This window comes from Narcine bancroftii, chromosome 2 (genome assembly GCF_036971445.1).
Source record: "Narcine bancroftii isolate sNarBan1 chromosome 2, sNarBan1.hap1, whole genome shotgun sequence".
In the NCBI taxonomy this organism is placed as follows: domain Eukaryota; kingdom Metazoa; phylum Chordata; class Chondrichthyes; order Torpediniformes; family Narcinidae; genus Narcine; species Narcine bancroftii.
In genome coordinates this window covers 228,671,850-228,690,483 of record NC_091470.1, presented here as the reverse complement: position 1 = coordinate 228,690,483, position 18,634 = coordinate 228,671,850, and the positions used below count along the sequence as shown (strand labels likewise).

The 18,634-nt window shown below is 40.0% G+C and overlaps 1 protein-coding gene across 6 annotated transcripts in view; it reads left to right on the top strand.

The window, feature by feature from the left end:
* Positions 1-18,634, top strand: part of LOC138755121 (neurocalcin-delta) — a 68,291-nt gene that overhangs the window by 39,574 nt on the left and 10,083 nt on the right. For 5 of the 6 annotated variants that reach the window (XM_069920456.1, XM_069920454.1, XM_069920453.1 and 2 more), the window contains exon 3: positions 15,221-15,326. In XM_069920456.1, coding sequence (XP_069776557.1) covers positions 15,221-15,326 — 106 coding nt within the window. Of the gene's footprint in view, positions 1-9,542; positions 9,625-15,220; positions 15,327-18,634 lie in introns of those variants that run through there. The other variant, XM_069920457.1, reaches the window with a different exon arrangement.

Sequence of the window (18,634 nt, the reverse complement as noted above, 5' to 3'; positions counted from 1 at the left end):
AGTCCTTTTTTTACATAGAGATCCCACAATACTGCCATAAAGAAGACCCGTAATTAAGCCAGCTTTGCTTGTTTACACTGAACCAAACAACACTGGCATAATACTGCCCCAGAGTGTCATTTTACACAGCATTTTGGATGCAAAAGAGGTGTGACTTGTAACACAACAGCATCAGTGTTCTAGTGTGGCATATAATGTACTGTATATACTCATGTAATCATTGAATTTTTTGGACCACTTTTGGGCAAAAAAAGAAGTCGACTTTTACATGGGTCCAACTTTTGACCTCACAAGTACCTGCGTTGTTCAAGGCATCGAAAGCTCGGATGGCTGGCACTGGGTGATAAGTTCATGGTTGGGGTGTCGGTAGCTCAGATGGGTGGGCGGCTGGGACAAGGATCCACGGTCGGGAGTTCAGATAGGTGGGTGCTTGACGAGAATCTACAGTCAGAAGTTCAGATGGGCAGACACGGGCTAGAATCTGCGGTTGGGAGTTCGGATGGTCGGGTGGCTGGGACAAGGATCCACGGTCGGGGGTTCAGATGGGTGGGTGCTTGGACGAGGATCTGTGGTTAGAAGTTCAGATGGACGGGCACTGGGGCTAGAATCCGCGGTTGGGAGTTCGGATGGTCGGGTGGCTAGGACGAGGATCCATGGTCAGGAGTTTGGGCAGGTGGGTGCTGAGGCGAGGATATGCAGTTGAGAGGTCAGATGGGCAGGTGCTGGGCTGAGGATCTGAGGTCAGGATATTGGATGGGCAGACATCAGTGGCAAGGATCCACGGTCAGGAGTTCGGATGGGTGGGTGCTGGGGTGAGGACCCACAGTTGGGAGTTCAGATGGGCGGACATCAGTGGTGAGGATCCACGGTTGGGAGTTCGAATTGGCGAATGTCAGTGACAAGGATCCACGGTCAGGAGTTTGGATGAGTGGGCAGTGGGGGTGAGGATCAGCGGGCGGGAGTTCAGATGGGTTGGTGGCCAAGGTCAACTTTTACACGGGTCCTATAAAAACCATCCTTTTTTAAGGCCAAATAAGGCGGGGGGGGAGGGGGTTTGACTATTACACAGTATCGACAATTACACATCCCTTCCCGTCCCGTCTCAGTCTGCTGGCTTGCAGTTTTTAACACAGAAGTCAATTGGCACTGTGACTATCTCCGCTGCCAGCTTAGACGGCACTACAATGACCCTTCCCCCCCACCATTCTGTGTTCATACCTGTTACATTGAAGGCGTGGCATAATAAAGGTGCAATATTCCTGCCTTGAAGTGGCTGTGTGAAAGGGGCTTTTGTTTCGTCATTTATGAATCTGATCACAGTGGGGAAGAAGCTGTCCTTGTGCCGTTGAGAACTTATCTTTAGGCTCCTGTACTTATTTCCCCCCAATGATTTCCGATTTATTATCTGAGTATATGTATGACATGCAATCCTGAGATTCATTTTTTTCTGTGTGCTCTTTTTAATTTTTTTGACAGGTGAAATGTGGGGTACCTCAAAGTCTATTTTACCAAGACCCTGTTTTTGTTTTAAAGAGCCTTTCATTTATGTTTTATTACATATAACTGATAGTTTTTTTTCCATCGACAATTATCACACCTACCTTCTGGAGTTGCCATTTACACTGGAATGACTAGAATGCCAAAAATTGGGATCTCACCGCAAGTTTACACTAAATACCTGAGATGCAGTATTTTCATAGGCTGGACATGGGATGCCACTGTGTCGACCGTGACGTATAACCTACGTGCAATGTACAGCACATTGCACATCATCAGTCGCGTCCCAATCTTTAGCCGTTGCTACTGACCACATGCAGTTGTGTTTAGACTACAGGCATTCTGTGAAATTCTCTCGGAATTCAGCAGGTAAAATGTCAGAACAATATTTTACCTCCAGGATCTTTTACACAGACTGTGTTCTGGAATTTTAGGAACAATTTTCTGGAACGCAGTGGTTGTGTTTTTTTTTTAAAACATAATTGTGTCAAGCTGCCAATTTGTCATCATTTGTTTCTAAATTTGGAATATCCCACACCCTCCAGCACTTTGACATCTTCCAATTCTCTGACTCCCACAGTCTCATCCTTGCCTTGGATGTTCAGTCTCTGAACATCTTCATCCCCTATCAGAAAGGTCTTAAAGCCCTACGCTTCTTCCTGGAACAACAATCCAACCACATTCCCTCCTCCAACACTCATTTGGCCTCTAGAGCTTGTTATAATGGGACCTTGCCAGATAATTGAGGAAAGGTCTAATTTGTAATTTTGTTTTTATTTAACCTTTTAAGTTTGGGTGATGCTGACAAGGCTGAGTTACTTGAATTGTAGTATTCTTGCCTTTCTGGAAATTGACACTGTAATAGCAAATGTAAGTAACCAAATGTATGTGGGAAGGGAAAATGATGGGAAGGGAAAATGATGTTCCCATTCTATTTTTGCATTAATTTTGCTGGGAGCAGGTATTGAGGAAATTGATGATAAGGCATGACTTACTCATGCTTTCTGTTTAACATAACATTTACCAAATTGTTGCTTAACCCTGGACATTGTGGTGATGCATTTGTATACTTTGAGCGATTATTTCATCTGTTACACTAGTCATGTGGATCTTTTGCCCAAAGTACAAAACACAAAATTTGTACACACTGAAGACTTTTAGTGTGTTTTAATTTCTCATATTAAATATCAAATAGCACCATTATGTTGCGTATGGGATCCTCAAAAAACCTGCCTTGTTGAATATACTGGTTTTGTTGACTTTGCTTTCACTTCTCTTCAGGCTTCCCAAACTGTTAGTTACACATTCAATGAGGTTATAATTCAGGGACTAGATTTGGCCTACAACTTTGCCTTGTGTTGTATTGAAGAATACAGTACAACTCCGATTTTCCGAGATTGGATAGAAATCCTCATTTATCCAATTTTTAAAAAGATTCTGACAAATGAGGATACCTGAAACAAATCAGAAATCCTCATTTATCCAATTGTTTTTTTTCCAGAGCCAAACTCACTTAACAGGTTTGGTAAAAAAAATTCACTCAATGTAAAATTACAACAACAACTGTCATCATCTCAGGTAACTCCCTCCCTCCATTATAAATTGTGCCCATTCTTTCATTGTGCTATTATATTCTTATACTCACTTTAATACTCCTATGCTAGCTATAAATTACCAGCACATCTTTCCCACAGCCGCTATTATATCCCACACTCACTAATATTCCCACACTCGCTATAAATTGCCAGCGCGCCTTTCCCACAGCCGCTATTATATTCCCACACTCACTAATATTCCCACACTCATTATAAATTGCCAGCGCGCCTTTCCCACAGCCGCTATTATATTCCCACACTCACTAATATTCCCACACTCACTATAAATTAACAGCGCATTTTTCCCACAGCTGCTATTATATTCCCACACTCATTAATATTCCCACACTCGCTATAAATTGCCAGCGCATCTTTCCCACAGCCGCTATTATATTCCCACACTCACTAATATTCCCACACTCACTATAAATTAACAGCGCATTTTTCCCACAGCTGCTATTATATTCCCACACTCATTAATATTCCCACACTTGCTATAAATTGCCAGCACATCTTTCCCACAGCCGCTATTATATTCCCACACTCACTAATATTCCCACACTCGCTATAAATTAACAGCGCATCTTTCCCACAGCCACTATTATATTCCCACACTCACTAATATTCCCACACTTGCTATAAATTGCCAGTGCACCTTTCCCACAGCCACTATTATATTCCCACACTCACTAATATTCCCACACTTGCTATAAATTGCCAATGCACCTTTCCCACAGCCACTATTATATTCCCACACTCACTAATATTCCCACACTTGCTATAAATTATCAGCGCATCTTTCCCACAGCCGCTATTATATTCCCACACTCACTAATATTCCCACACTTGCTATAAATTGCCAGCGCATCTTTCCCACAGCCACTATTATATTACCACACTCACTAATATTCCCACACTTGCTATAAATTATCAGCGCATTTTTCCCACAGCTGCTATTATATTCCCACACTCACTAATATTCCCACACTTGCTATAAATTGCCAGCGCATCTTTCCCACAGTCGCTATTATATTCCCACACTCATTAATATTCCCACACTTGCTATAAATTGCCAGCGCATCTTTCCCACAGCCGCTATTATATTCCCACACTCACTAATATTCCCACACTTGCTATAAATTGCCAGCGCATCTTTCCCACAGCCACTATTATATTCCCACACTCACTAATATTCCCACACTTGCTATAAATTGCCAGCGCATATTTCCCACAGCCGCTATTATATTCCCACACTCACTAATATTCCCACTGCCGCTATAAATTGCCAGCGCATCTTTCCCACAGCCACTATTATATTCCCACACTCACTAATATTCCCACACTTGCTATAAATTGCCAGCGCATCTTTCCCATAGCCGCTATTATATTCCCACACTCACTAATATTCCCACACTTGCTATAAATTGCCAGCGCATCTTTCCCACAGCCGCTATTATATTCCCACACTCACTAATATTCCCACTGCCGCTATAAATTGCCAGCGCATCTTTCCCGCAGCCGCTATTATATTCCCACACTCACTAATATTCCCACTGCCGCTATAAATTGCCAGCGCATCTTTCCCACAGCCACTATTATATTCCCACACTCACTAATATTCCCACACTTGCTGTAAATTGCCAGTGCATCTTTCCCACAGCCACTATTATATTCCCACACTCACTAATATTCCTACACTTGCTATAAATTGCCAGCGCATCTTTCCCATAGCCGCTATTATATTCCCACACTCACTAATATTCCCACACTCGCTATAAATTATCAGCGCATCTTTCCCACAGCCGCTATTATATTCCCACACTCGCTATAAATTAACAGCGCATCTTTCCCACAGCCGCTATTATATTCCCACACTCACTAATATTCCCACACTCGCTATAAATTACCAGCGCATCTTTCCCACAGCCGCTATTATATTCCCACACTCACTAATATTCCCACACTTGCTATAAATTGCCAGCGCATCTTTCCCACAGCCACTATTATATTCCCGCACTCACTAATATTCCCACACTTGCTATAAATTGCCAGCGCATCTTTCCCACAGCCGCTATTATATTCCCACACTCACTAATATTCCCACACTTGCTATAAATTGCCAGCGCACCTTTCCCACAGCCACTATTATATTCCCACACTCACTAATATTCCCACACTTGCTATAAATTGCCAGCGCACCTTTCCCACAGCCACTATTATATTCCCACACTCACTAATATTCCCACACTCGCTATAAATTAACAGCGCATCTTTCCCACAGCCACTATTATATTCCCACACTCACTAATATTCCCACTGCCGCTATAAATTGCCAGCGAGTCTTTCCCACAGCTACTATAAATTGTGCTCATTCTTTCATTGCTGCTGTTATATTTCCATGCTCGCTAATATTCCCACATTTGATATAAATTTCCAGAGTACCTTTCCCACGGCTGCTATTGTGCACGTTCTTTCAATGCCACTATTATATTCCCATGCTCACCATAAATTGCCAGTGAGTCTTTCCCATGGTGGCTATTAATTTTGTGCATTCTTTCAATTCTGCTATTATATTTCCATACTCGCTAATATTCCCACACTCATTATAAATTGCCAGTGCATCTTTCCCATGCTATTAATTGTACCTGTTCTTTCAGTGCTGCTATTATATTTCCATGCTCGTTAATATTCCCACACTTGCTATAAATTGCTGGAGCATCTTTCCTACGACTGCTACTGTGCACGTTCTTTCAATGCCGTTATTATATTCCCACACTCACTGTAAATTGCTAGTTCGAATTTCCCATGCCCGCCATTAATTGTGTGCCCTCTTTCAACATGTAAAAATATTCTCATATAACACACACATGCATATAATGCGCGGGGGTTACCTGGTTTGTAAAATATGCATATAATGTGTGCGTTATATGTGTAGAAATACAGTAATTAACTTTTCGTTCCCATCTGGCTCTCGGTGTTCTGGCTTTTCTAAGTCTCCCCCAACTCAATCCATTTGTATTAACTACCAGTTCCTACATTACAAATTAGTCATCTGACTCATTTGTCTCTCCGTTATTCTTGACTGTCTCCAAATTCACGTTGTGAAGAAAAGGTCATTTAAGTTCATGTCCTCACAAAACACATGGAAAACTTTTATTTTGTTGGCAGCAACAAGTTTTAGTTTAATATTTAATCAACCTTTGCTGGTTTTAATGAATGATCCTGCATTGTGCAAATGACCTATTTGCCTTATTTAATTTGAGTCTTGTTGTCCTATTTGGAATAATCGAGTTGTAGAGCACACAACAGACCCTTGAGCCCAGCTCGACCATGCAACCAGATGTCTTTTTAATTGATGCTATAGTTTGCTCTGGCAGCTAGGTAAAATACCTGCCTCTCTGCTCCCTTTTAAATCTCTCCCCTTTCACCTTAAATATGTGTCCCCAAGTTCAAGAACAGTCCAGTCTGGGAAAGAGACTATGAGTATTCATTTTATCCATGCCTCTCACCATATATACCTCTATAAGGTCACCCCTCTGTTTGCTTTGCTCTAGGGACTAAAAACCATGATTTAACCCCATAATTCAAGTTCTCCAATAGTAGCAACATCTTAGTGAACCTCTTTTTTACCCCCTTCCAGTTTTTGCTATCACTGGGTGACCAGAGATGCACATGGTATTCCAAGCTTACCAGTGCTCTGAACAGTTGTATCAATACCCTACCCAATGAAAGCATCAATACCCTACCCAATGAAAGCAAGAGTGCCAAATGTCACATTCACACTGTCCCCTCTATTGCCATTTGAGGAACTATGCACTTGTACTCCTAGGTAGCATTCATCAATAACACTCCATGGGATTGTACCATTTACTGTGCAAGTCCTGTATAAATTATCAAAGTGCAGAGTTAAATTCTATTTGGCTCTCCTTGTTCACCTTTCCATGTAGATCTGTTGTAAATGTGGATATCCTTTATTATTGTCCACTACATCACCAATTTTGATGATCTTTGCAAATGTACTAATCATGTTAACTCATTCCTCCTTAATACTTTGTATATTGTTGACAGTATCACTTATTTACTTCAATACCTTTGCTTCCGTGATCTTCTCCACAATAATGAGTGATGAAAATTATAAACATCTTTGTCCAGCAGATGCCATTGCTTGAGATGCATCTGCTTCCTTGTTCCTTCTCTATAGCATGACATCTGTGGTAGCCTTGATCTTCCCTATTGACAGTTTACTTTATTAATACGATTAATTCTTTGAACCCATTTTCTCAAACCTTCATGCCTCCACACAAGCAGGTATTGTAAATGGACTTCTTAGCCAGGCAATGTGTTTTTTTTTCAAAACTGCTATCTTTAGTCTAAATTCCATTTCATTTCCCAGGTCTACTGACCAAGCTCTTGACCTTTTTCCCTGAAAGTTCATGTTTGAAATCTTCACGTGGGCTTCTTCCCTGAACACAATATTGAAGTTTGCAGTGGCATCATCTGTAATTGTGATAATGGCACATTACTCATCCCTGTATTCTCTTTCACTCTGCCAACCCTCCTAAGAAGTGGGAAAACTTACTGGGCCTGCTGCACTCTGGAGCCTTTCCCACTGCACCGATTTACCTGGTTAATCGGCAACCCAGCACTTCAAGGGGGTGGGGGGTCCTGCCTCCAGCGGTGACAATGCGAGAGCAGGTTTTGCTTTCACGCCACCAGAAGGGGATTAGTGAGTTAACTTGGCTGGGCTCTGACACTTGCCCCCACCAAGTGTCAGCCTGGTTGAATTTAACGCGCCCTGCCAGGTTGGGATGTTTCCCACATGTGATTACCGGGTATGGTCCCAGTAAATTACCCAGTTCAACCCACATGTAATTGGAAGTGTGAAGGGAACATGGCCAGTTACATTATCATCCTTAAATCTGTTTAATTGAATTGAATTAAATTTCTCCTGGGACCTTTTGCCTATCCTATTTTAACCAGAATATCATAAATCCATCTTCTCTTGCATATGGTATTGCATTTAGAATTCATTAAGGATATATTATCTGCCTTTTTCTTCCCCATTTACTCCTGAAATGTGACGGTTTATCCCACACATTCACAGCACTCAGTTCTACTTTTCCACCCTGGCCTCCACCTACAATTTAAGCGTCGGGTTGATCTTCCACTCTAATTATTTTTCCTAATAAAGATCAATTACTTTTAACTTTACTATTTTATTAAACCTCATTTTTTTGTGAACTTTTTGCAATTCTCCCAGAACATTCCCATTTCTCTGATAGAAATCTTCCAGTTCCACCACTGGCTTTAGGCATCTATGTCATTTAATTTTTTTTAAATAAAGTTTAGTCATGCAGCACGGTAACAGGCCATTTCGGTCCATGAATCCGCACCACCTAATTTACACACAATTAACCTACACATCCAGTATGTTTTGAATGGTGGGAGGATTCCAGACCCTCAGGGAAAACCCACACAGACAAGGGGAGAATGTACAAACTCCTTACAGACAGCGTGGGATTCGAACCCCAGTCTAAAGGTGTTGTGCTCACCACTGCGCCAACTGTACCACCCTCATCAACCACCTACCTCCTCTAGTACCCTGAAAACTCCTTCACTAAATTCCTCCATCTCTCAGCTTTCTGAAACTTGCCCCCTCTTCCCACTTTAATCCATTTACTCATTGTCTTAAAACACCTGCCTATAATTGGTTTTCCCACGTTTCTCGTTGGTACCTGCGAAAGATGTTACGCAAGTGCAATTTTTAAAATTTTTACAATTCTTTTTAAATTTATATATTAACAGGCCAATTCGGCCTTGGGAGTCGTGCCGCTCAATTTACACACCATTAACCTACACCCCGTTACTTTTTGAAATTGTGGTTGCCTTTTGATGACGGGAACAATCCTTTCATTTAAATCATCATGAGGGTATTTCAGAACAACACACAGATTAATTTCAGAGTTCAAATGGAACCCAATTTGTGGTATGGATGGGAGGAAAGAGGGTGAGAGCAGGAAATAGAACAGATGGACTTGAGAGCCCTGACAGCCATGGTAGAAAAAGAGCCAGGATCAAGGAAAAGGTGGTGCAGAAAGTTGTGTTGGATAAGATATAAGATGAAGAAACTAGGAGAATGGAATGCTTACAAGGATATTACAAGGAGGCATTGTCGTTGAGAAAGTTGTGCAACTTCATGGAATAACAATGGGTTATTTATTGGTAGCCCAGATGAGAAAGGTGTTAAGGAAGGAGAAGGTCAAATATGAATCATGAAAGTAGGGACAGGGTGGAAAATGGCAGAAAACATCATGAAAAGTTTGAGGTGGTTAGAGTAATGGAAAAGAAGTATTAAGGGAGAGGACTTGAATAAGACCAGCACAATAGCCAATCAAGATGCCTTGCATTTTTAAAAATGTATTAAAAACATGACTTTTTATTTGGATTTAGTCACTGATTGGTTCAGTCACACAAGGCCTGAAGCATCAGCCAAAACCAAGAAGTGAGAACTTGAGCACACGTGTTCAGAGAGGCAAGTATCTGATCTAATTTCATAAGAGCATCGTCTGAGATACAGACAAGGAAAGCTTTGGACTCTTTTGCCTGTCTTACTATCAGCTTCAGATTGCCAGAGAAGTTTTACAATGTTTTTAAAACAAGTTTGAATGCCCAGGTATCTTTTGGTCATGGCAGGAAGCTAAGATCATCGTTGAACTATGTTCCAGTCATAAATAGCTGTTTCCTCTTTCATTTTCCATTGTTATAAAAAAAATATTTTAAGCTCTGTCATGCTCAAAGATTTTCAATTTTCGACTCCAGCCATTTCCCATGGTTCATGCCTTCCTTTCTTTCTGCATCGATGTAAGAGTTTAGAATCAAAGTGTAGCAAATAGTACTAAATAATTGTGAAGCAATAGGAAAAAAAAACACCAGTTCAGCCTTGGTATAGCAATGAGATAGCAGTGAAAATCGTGCTTGCTAAGAGTGAGAGTAATGTAACAAGGACAATTCAGGAAGATAATGTGTGGGGGAATTATAAAGTAACTTTTGGTGGGATCTCCAAAGCTCATATGGCCCATTTTAATGGGTTCAATAATATGAATAGAGGAAGCAGAGTATATTGGGAAAATCATGCCCAACCCACATTAGAATAAGTGAGAGAGCAAGACCCTGTTACCTTTGACTTAGCAGGGATAGAAACCCAACTCAACTCATCATAACGTACCTTGTTTCCATACACACAAGCAGACGATTAAAATTTTCTAACTAGCTTAGAAGGGAAAGATTTGTAAATCCCTTATTATTGAGAAAGTACATTTGTGGGAAAGCTGTAGTTCTGAAGGTTAGATTGAGAATGAACAAAAATAGTCTGAAATATTTTTTGGTTTGGCCAGAATCTTAGCAATTTGTTTCATTTCTATAACTCTTAGCCAATCTTAGAAGGAACAAATCAACTGAACAACACACTTAAGTGTTGAAAAATAAGTAGCCACTAGCGAGACTTTTTTGTTAGAAAAGGAAAAATGGGACAAATTCAGCTCCAAATAAAGCACTTGCTTTAAAAACATTTTACTAAAACCCAAGATCGTAGTTATCTCGAATATAGGAATGTTTTATGTTATTTATTCTTTTGATCTTCTTAACAAAAATTAGGCAAAAGTACAACACAATCCTAGCATAGTCATAATCCAGAATCATACTTACAGACATTGCATCACCCTATCTTGTCCTATCAGTAAGTTATCTCATGTAGTCTCATGGCAAGGGAACTTCTTCATTTCTACCCATTCACCTTCCTTAACTGATGAATCAGTGCTTACATGTGTACATACATGCTCTTCATGTTGAACATTTGGATGAAGCATTGAAAATGTCACAGAATGTACTAAGGGTGGATAAGTTCAATGTCCATCAACAAATGGTTTGGTAGGACTACCACAAATTGAGTTGGCAAAGTCCCAAAATACACAGTCTTTACACTGATAATCCCTTTATTACACTGTGTGTCTCAGAATCTATCTGGCAGCTCAACTGGATGTCCGTGAGGTACTGTGGACCATCAATGGCAACAGAAATATATACTGTCTCATGGCCAAGCTTTTTCCTCACTCTGTGATTTCTTCTATACGATTACCTCTGGTTCAATGCAGAAGGGCCTGCTGCAAGTGGCACCTGGCATTCATGTAAATGCAGAAATGCCACCAAATGAAAGTTTGGAAATGAAAATCAAACAAAAAAAAAACTCCAGATGCTGAAAACCAGAAATAAAAACGGAAAATGCTGGGGAAAACTTAGTGGAAAAGAAAAAATAATTAGTGTTTCAGATCTGCGATTCTTGATCTGATTTGTGATGGTGGTGGAGGTCACAGGTTTGAAAGGTGACGTGTAGTAGTGTTACTGAATATCTTCACTGCATTTTGTTATGGTACATTCTTCAGCCACTGAGGTTCTGGGAATGAGCATTTAGAGTGGCAGATTGATTGCCAAAGGTGGATAAACATTGGGAGATGAGTCACCTACTGCAGGGTAACCGGTCTTGTAACCATTGTAGGTGTGCAACTGAATAGTTCAGTTTCTGGTCAGCTGTGATCTTCAGAATATTTATGGGATAGGTCTTGGTGACAATCATGAGTAACCACTGTATTTCTTCCTATCAAAATCTTGTACCTCACATTTATCTGTATTGAATTTCATTAGCTAGTAATTTCCCCATTTTCTGAGTTTATTCATGACCTCCTAAGTATTGCATTCCTTCTTGGTACTGATTATCGTCCCAATTTGATATTGTCAACATAACTGGACATTCTGAAGTGGTCATATCACTGACAATTTCTCTGAGCACCTGTGCACATCCACAGGTTTTGTGGATGTTTTTGGTTCAACCACAGCAGAACAGTGATTTATCACAATTTTGCAGCTGTCTCTTTCGATCCCATTGAGAAACAAACATTTTTCCATTTGGAAGAATAGTGCATGCTGTTGGATGCCAGCTTTTAAAATCAACCATGGATGCTTGCAACTTGCAGACTCTGCTGCAGAGCTGTTAATTGGATTTTTCTCCACCCTCTCACCTCTTTATCCAAAAAAATTAACCAATGGTTTATTGGAAACTTCTGCAATCTAGAAGGAAAGGCTTTTGGTACCTTTAATAAAGCACAAATGGTGGCAAGTAGATAAATTTACTTGATTTAAATGATTTACCATCTATTTATTTTAATACTCTAGTCTTTAGCCACTTTCAGGTGCTTGGATGCAGATAATGCACCAGCAGACGCAGCTGGGGGAGTGCAGCTGGGACATTCAGATGGCCACGGAGAAGACACCTGAACGTGCCAGCTGAAGGAGAGCCGCATCCGAGCGAATACCGGCTCCTGTGGACTGTGGCCGTAGTCCCACTGCTGCTTTCAGATGCAATGGGGGATGCTCCTCCTGCGGGTTCTCCACTTTCAGGTGGCCACCCGACAGCTGCATTGGGGTAGAATAGGCGATTTTACAGTCAGCTATTCTGGCCTCCTGAAAGCAGCTAGAGTCTAATCAGTAGTAATCCTGCAAGAAGGGCAGTAAGAATGTTCAATCTCCCATTTACATAGAAGAATATGCAACAGATTACCAATTATTTACAAACCTAATACCTTCTGTAATCCAAAAAAGCACTTTCTTAAAAAGGATTTTATTGTAGAACTTTATTCAAGAAATCAGAAGCAAACATGCAAGTGAGTTTATTTATGTTCCTCTGTAATTTCTTGCTCTTCATCAGAAATTATTATCCTCTCAGTTTAGTACCATTTGCAAATTTAGAAGTTCAGAAGAGTTCAGGTTACTGATTTTCCTTTCAATATCTCTATGCTGCTTCAGTATTCACAGTTCAGTAAATGGTTTTGAACCAATTATCACAGTTTTTCAGCTGAATCTTTTGATCTGTAGAAGAAATCAATAAACCTCTGTGTGAAATCCCTGTTAGTCAACCTGATCTTTTCCTGGCATCAGGTATGTAATGATGAAGTTTGTCAAGCATCAGCACCTAATGCCATTGCTAATCAAGCATCACACATTTTCACCAATACCAAAATAAATTCAAAGCTCTATACTGCAGCAATTGTGGAAGAGTAACAGATAACCTGACCTCAGCTTCAGAACATACTGTAGGCCATTCACCCACATTCCATGGTCTACAGAAAGTACTCAATCTAATAGTAAGCATTTTCTCCAGCATTTAGCTGCCAAGATGTTCTTTCTATGGTTGCCTCAGTGGTGATGCTGCTTGCAGATCCTTACTGGAAATATTGTTCACCATAACAACAGGTGGGTCAGTGATGTTGATGCATGAGGCACACATATACCCACCAGTGAAATAATTTATTTAGAGAAAGCCTACAGTGACACCACGTTCTACCCAGATGTCTCTGATGAACAATGTATTTGCATGCTCAGGATTTCCAAAACTCATAAATGAGATACAAGATGTTCTGTGAGATGAGCTTCATTCACTCTTCTGTACATTTGTTCTTCTGTCCATGGAGATACATCGACTCCTAGTTTCCTCACAAATCTTTCTGAGTGGATCTGGCAGATCTCAGCATTGTCTTTCAATTTGTTACACCTCACTGCATTAGAGAGGTCACCAGCGTACTATATTCACAAAAATTCACAAATGGTTGTAGATGTTGTCTACATGGACCTTAGTAAGGAGTGTGGCAAGGTCCTATGTGGGACGTTGGTCAAGAAGGTTCAGTCGCTTAGTATGATGTAGTAAATTCCAATTCTACATTGGCTTTGACATAAGATATAGGCACAGAAATGGGCTATTCAGCCCATCGAGTCTGCTCTGTCATTTAATCACAAGCTGATCCATTTTCCCACTCAGCCCCACTTTTTTCCCCATAACCTTTGATGCCCTGTATAATCTATCAATCTCTGCCTTAAATGCACCCAGTGTCCTTGTCTTCACAATGGCCTGTGGCAACAATCCACAGATTAACGACCTCTGGCGGAAGAAATTCTCCCATTTTTCTACTTTGCAGCAGAAGACAGAGTGGTAGTATATAATTGCCTCTCTAACTAGAGGCCTGTGATTAGTGGTGTGCCTCAGAAATCGGAGCTGGGAAAATTGTTGTTTGCCATCTATATCAATGATCTGGATGATAATGTGGTATAATGAATTAGCAATTTTTCAGATGACAAAGTTTGGAGGTGTAACGGGTGGTGATAAGGTTTCAAAACTTGCAGCGCGATCTTCACCAGATAGAAAAATGGGCTCGTCAAGAGTGGTGATAGCTGTAATTCAGGATTCAGCTGAGATATCTGAACCAGAATTTTTTCTGTGATGGATGTTAGCTTGGCGACATGCTGAGCACACATTAATTGTTGTAATTCCCCTTTTATAGGCTTTGGTTTTTTTGTTGTTGAATTGACCCACCTAAAAGCATATCCCGAAATGGGGGAAGAATGGATGGCCCCACTCTTTTGCTTCCTGTGACTAGTCAGAGAATGTAGAAAGGATAAAAGTTAAGGGTCATCAATCAGTCTGTCAGTTCTAGGAGTTAGCATGGCCCAGTGAGGAAAAGTTGCGCCCAGAGCAATTGAAACAAAGGGCCAACAAGAAAATGTAACCATGGAATTGAGATAACGTAGTACCTTTTATTGGTTTCTTTGGAACTTTGTCATTATTTTGTAATTAAAATTTATAGTTAATTATTTCTGCTGCTTAGCTCATTGACATGTTATCCACAAAGTAAAGCAATAAAATGATTTATAAGTAACCCTCTACTAGTAAAGTTCTTCAATCCACTTATGAAAGATTGGAGGTAGAACAAGCTTAAGTTCTAGAGAGTGTACATTTATGGCAGCATGGTTTTTGTTACTGTATTATATAATTTCAATGTTGGAAAATTCTGATACTTGAATGACTGATGAAGCAACTCTACATAAAGCATATCGAAGATGACCCTAAAATTGTAGCGTGGAATTAATAATTTTTTTTATAGCCTTGGAAGGAAATGAAAAGCATTTAATCCAGTCTTTTCTTCATTTAAAACCCAAATCCACACTATCAATTTAGAGTGTGACCAGAACTCTGCTTGCAATAATCAATGAGAACTCCTTTTGATACAAAACCACCTTTTATACAGGCAATATACAAAATGGTTTCTTCTGTGATGAGGATGCCAGAGGATGAGTCTACACCTGAGAAAAGAACCGAAAAGATCTTCAGACAGATGGACACTAACCGGGATGGTAAGTCCACGAGTTCCTCTGAAATCTATGTATCTCCACCTTACTACCTTCACATAATAGCCAATCATTAAAATATTCACATATATTGATGAATAAGAAATGAATAAGTAGCAATTTTTATTAAAAAAATAGCATGATGCCTGAAATTGTAACTAATGGAATGTACAACCACATTCTGCATTTGAACCATAGAATACTACAGCATAGAAACAGGCCCCTTCAGCCCTTCTAGTCTATGCCAAACCATTTTTTTGGCCTCCTAGTCCCATTGATCTGTACTCAGTCCATAGCCCTCCATACCTATCCTATCCAAATACATGTCCAAATTCTTCTTAAATGTTGAAATTGAGCCCACATTCACCACCTCAACTGGCGGGTCGTTCCACATTCCCACCTCTGTGTGAAAAAGTTCCCCCTCATGTTCCCCATAAAGTTTTTCCCCTTTCACTCTTAACCCATGTCCTCTGGTTTGTATCTCATCAACCCTCAGTGCAAAAAAACTTACTTATATTTACTCTGTCTATACTCCCCATAGTTTTAAATACCTCTATCAAATCTCCCCTCATTCTTCTACATTCCAGGGAATAAAGTCCTAACCTGTTTAACCTTTCCCTGTAGCTTGGTTTATGAAGTCTGGGCAACATCCAAATAAATCTTCTCTGCACACTTTCTATATTATTGATATCTTTCCTGTAGTTAGATGACCAAAACTCCACACAATACTCCAAATTTGGTCTCAACAATGTCTTATTCAACTTTACCACAACATCCCACCTCCTGTACTCAATACTTTGATTTATGAAGGTCAATAAGGCAAGACCTCTCTATACAACCCTATCCACCTGTGACACCACCTTCAGGGAATTATGAATCTGTATTCCCAGGTCCCTCTGTTCTACTGCACTCGTCAGTGCCCAATCATTCACTGTGTACATTCTTTCTTGGTTTGTCCTTCCAAATGCAACACCTCACACTTGTCTGCATTAAATTTCATCTGTAATTTTCAGCCCATTTTTCCAGCTGGTTCAGATCCCTCTGGAAGCTTTGAAAACCTTCCTCGCTGTCCACAATGTCTCTCATCTTAGTGTCATCTGCAAATTTACTGATTTAATTTACCACATTATCATCCAGATCATTGATATAGATGATAAACAACAATGCTCCCAGCACCGATCCCTGAGGCACGCCACTAATCACAGGGCTCCAGTCTGAAAAGCAACCATCCACAATCACTCTCTGGCTTCTCCCGTCCAGCCATTGTCGAATCCTGAATACCTAGCGTCTGAACCTTCCTGACTAACCTGACTGAACAGAAGCATTTCTAGTTGAAAATTATGTCCCATTGATTATGGTCTTGTGTACAATATTGTAGTCATAGATTAATAAAAGATAGCATATTCTGTTTTTATAAAGCTTCTCTTGTGGCTTCAAAGAGTGGTTGTATTAACAAAAATGAAATGTATGTTGAACAGAAGCATGTTCTATGTTTCTTCCCAATGTGTCTAGTTCAAGAGCAGTAAGTAAACATTGTGAAATTAGTTATTTTTCCATTGGCATGAATCAAGTCTTTATGTAATTTTTGTTGCACATTTTAATTTTCTACTTTAAAAAACCCTGTCTATTTTATTCAATCATTATATATGATATATATATCATTATATATTTCTGAAGTAGAGTTGTATAACACAGAAATAGACCCTGAAGCCCAACTTATCCATGCCGACCAAGATACCCTCATGACATTTCCCTGCATTTGGGTCATATCAATCTAGCCTTTTCCTATCCATGTACCTATCCAAATGTCTTTTTAACTTTGTAATTCTATCAGCCTCTACCACTTCCTCTGGCAGCTCGTTCCTTATGCCCACAACCCTCTGTATGGAAAAACCTGCCCCTCTTTAAATATTTCTCCTCTCATCTTGAATCTGTGCCGTCTAGTTGTAGACTCATCTGGGGAATAAGACTGTGGCTGTTCAACTTATAAGCCTCCATAATGTCACCCCTCAGTTTCCTTTGCTCCAAGGAAAACAGTTCCAGCCTATCAATCTCTCCTTGTAATTCAAGCCTCCACTCCTGGCAAGATCCTGATGAATATTTTCTTCATGCTCTTGATCACATCCTTGCTAAAGTTTGGCAACAGGAACTGCATATATATTCCATCTGCTATCTCACCAACATCTTGTGCAGCTGTAGTGTGAAATCCTAACTCTTCTACTCAATGCCCCGACTGATGAAGGCAAGCATGCAAATGCCGTCTTTGCCACTCTGATCAACTCTGTCCACTCTTTCGAGGAACTAGGTGTTTGTACCCCTAGCCCAGGGGTTCCCAACCTTTTTGTTCCTCTGTACCTCGTGGATATTTTTGTAGGTTCCCGTGTACCCCTAAAAATTAAAGATTAAAAAAACACAACATTGTGCAATCTGACTGCAGATTACAATACCATGTATTGTACAGTAGTGGTTATTCTCTCAGACCCAATGTACCCCCAGAAAAGTGCAAATGTACTACTGGGGGTGGATGTACCCCAGGTTGGGAACCCCTGCCATAGGCCTTTCTGTTTTACAGATAAGCTCCCCAGGGCCTTGTTAATCAGTCAATGTTTCTCGTTAGTTTAATTTCCCAAAATGCATCACTGTGCATTAGTTTAAGTATGAGGTGTACATTCATAAAAATAATCACATCAATTAGCCTGTGCTCTAGATCCTTTCTCCTCTGATGCTTAGGCCAAAGCCACCATTTTATATCTGAATCATTTATATATCCTCTCCAGTTTCTCTAGTTCTCCTATAGAGATTTGTGCTGCAAGGCCCTTATGGTAGCAGACCAAGTTTATGGGCCTTTGAGAATTGGCAGGCAAGCCAACCAGGGAGAATAGTTAAGTATTTTCATGTCATTGTCTATTGTAATCTTTTAAGAAGTAAGTGAAAAACAAAATTGAAAAAAAAAACTAAAGACAATTATCCACCTCTCTTTTGAAGGGTCATGATAAAATAAAATTATAGAGTAGTGATATGAAAGGAAGCTGTTCAGCCTATTAAGTCAGTTCGGATTCTTCAAAAATTATTTTAGCTTCACTCCACTAGTTTACTCTGAATATCCATAGTAACGGTTTATCTTCATTTTATCTAATTCATTTGATTTTGAGCTATTCTAATTCATGGTGTTTTCTATTCCAAAGAGAAAAACTCCAATTTCAGACAATCCATTTAACTTTCTTACCTGGAACCATAATTACTTCTTCACCCTTTCCAAAAAAGCCATTACATTCATCTAAATGTGTAGTAGTACTCATCATTAGACACAACTG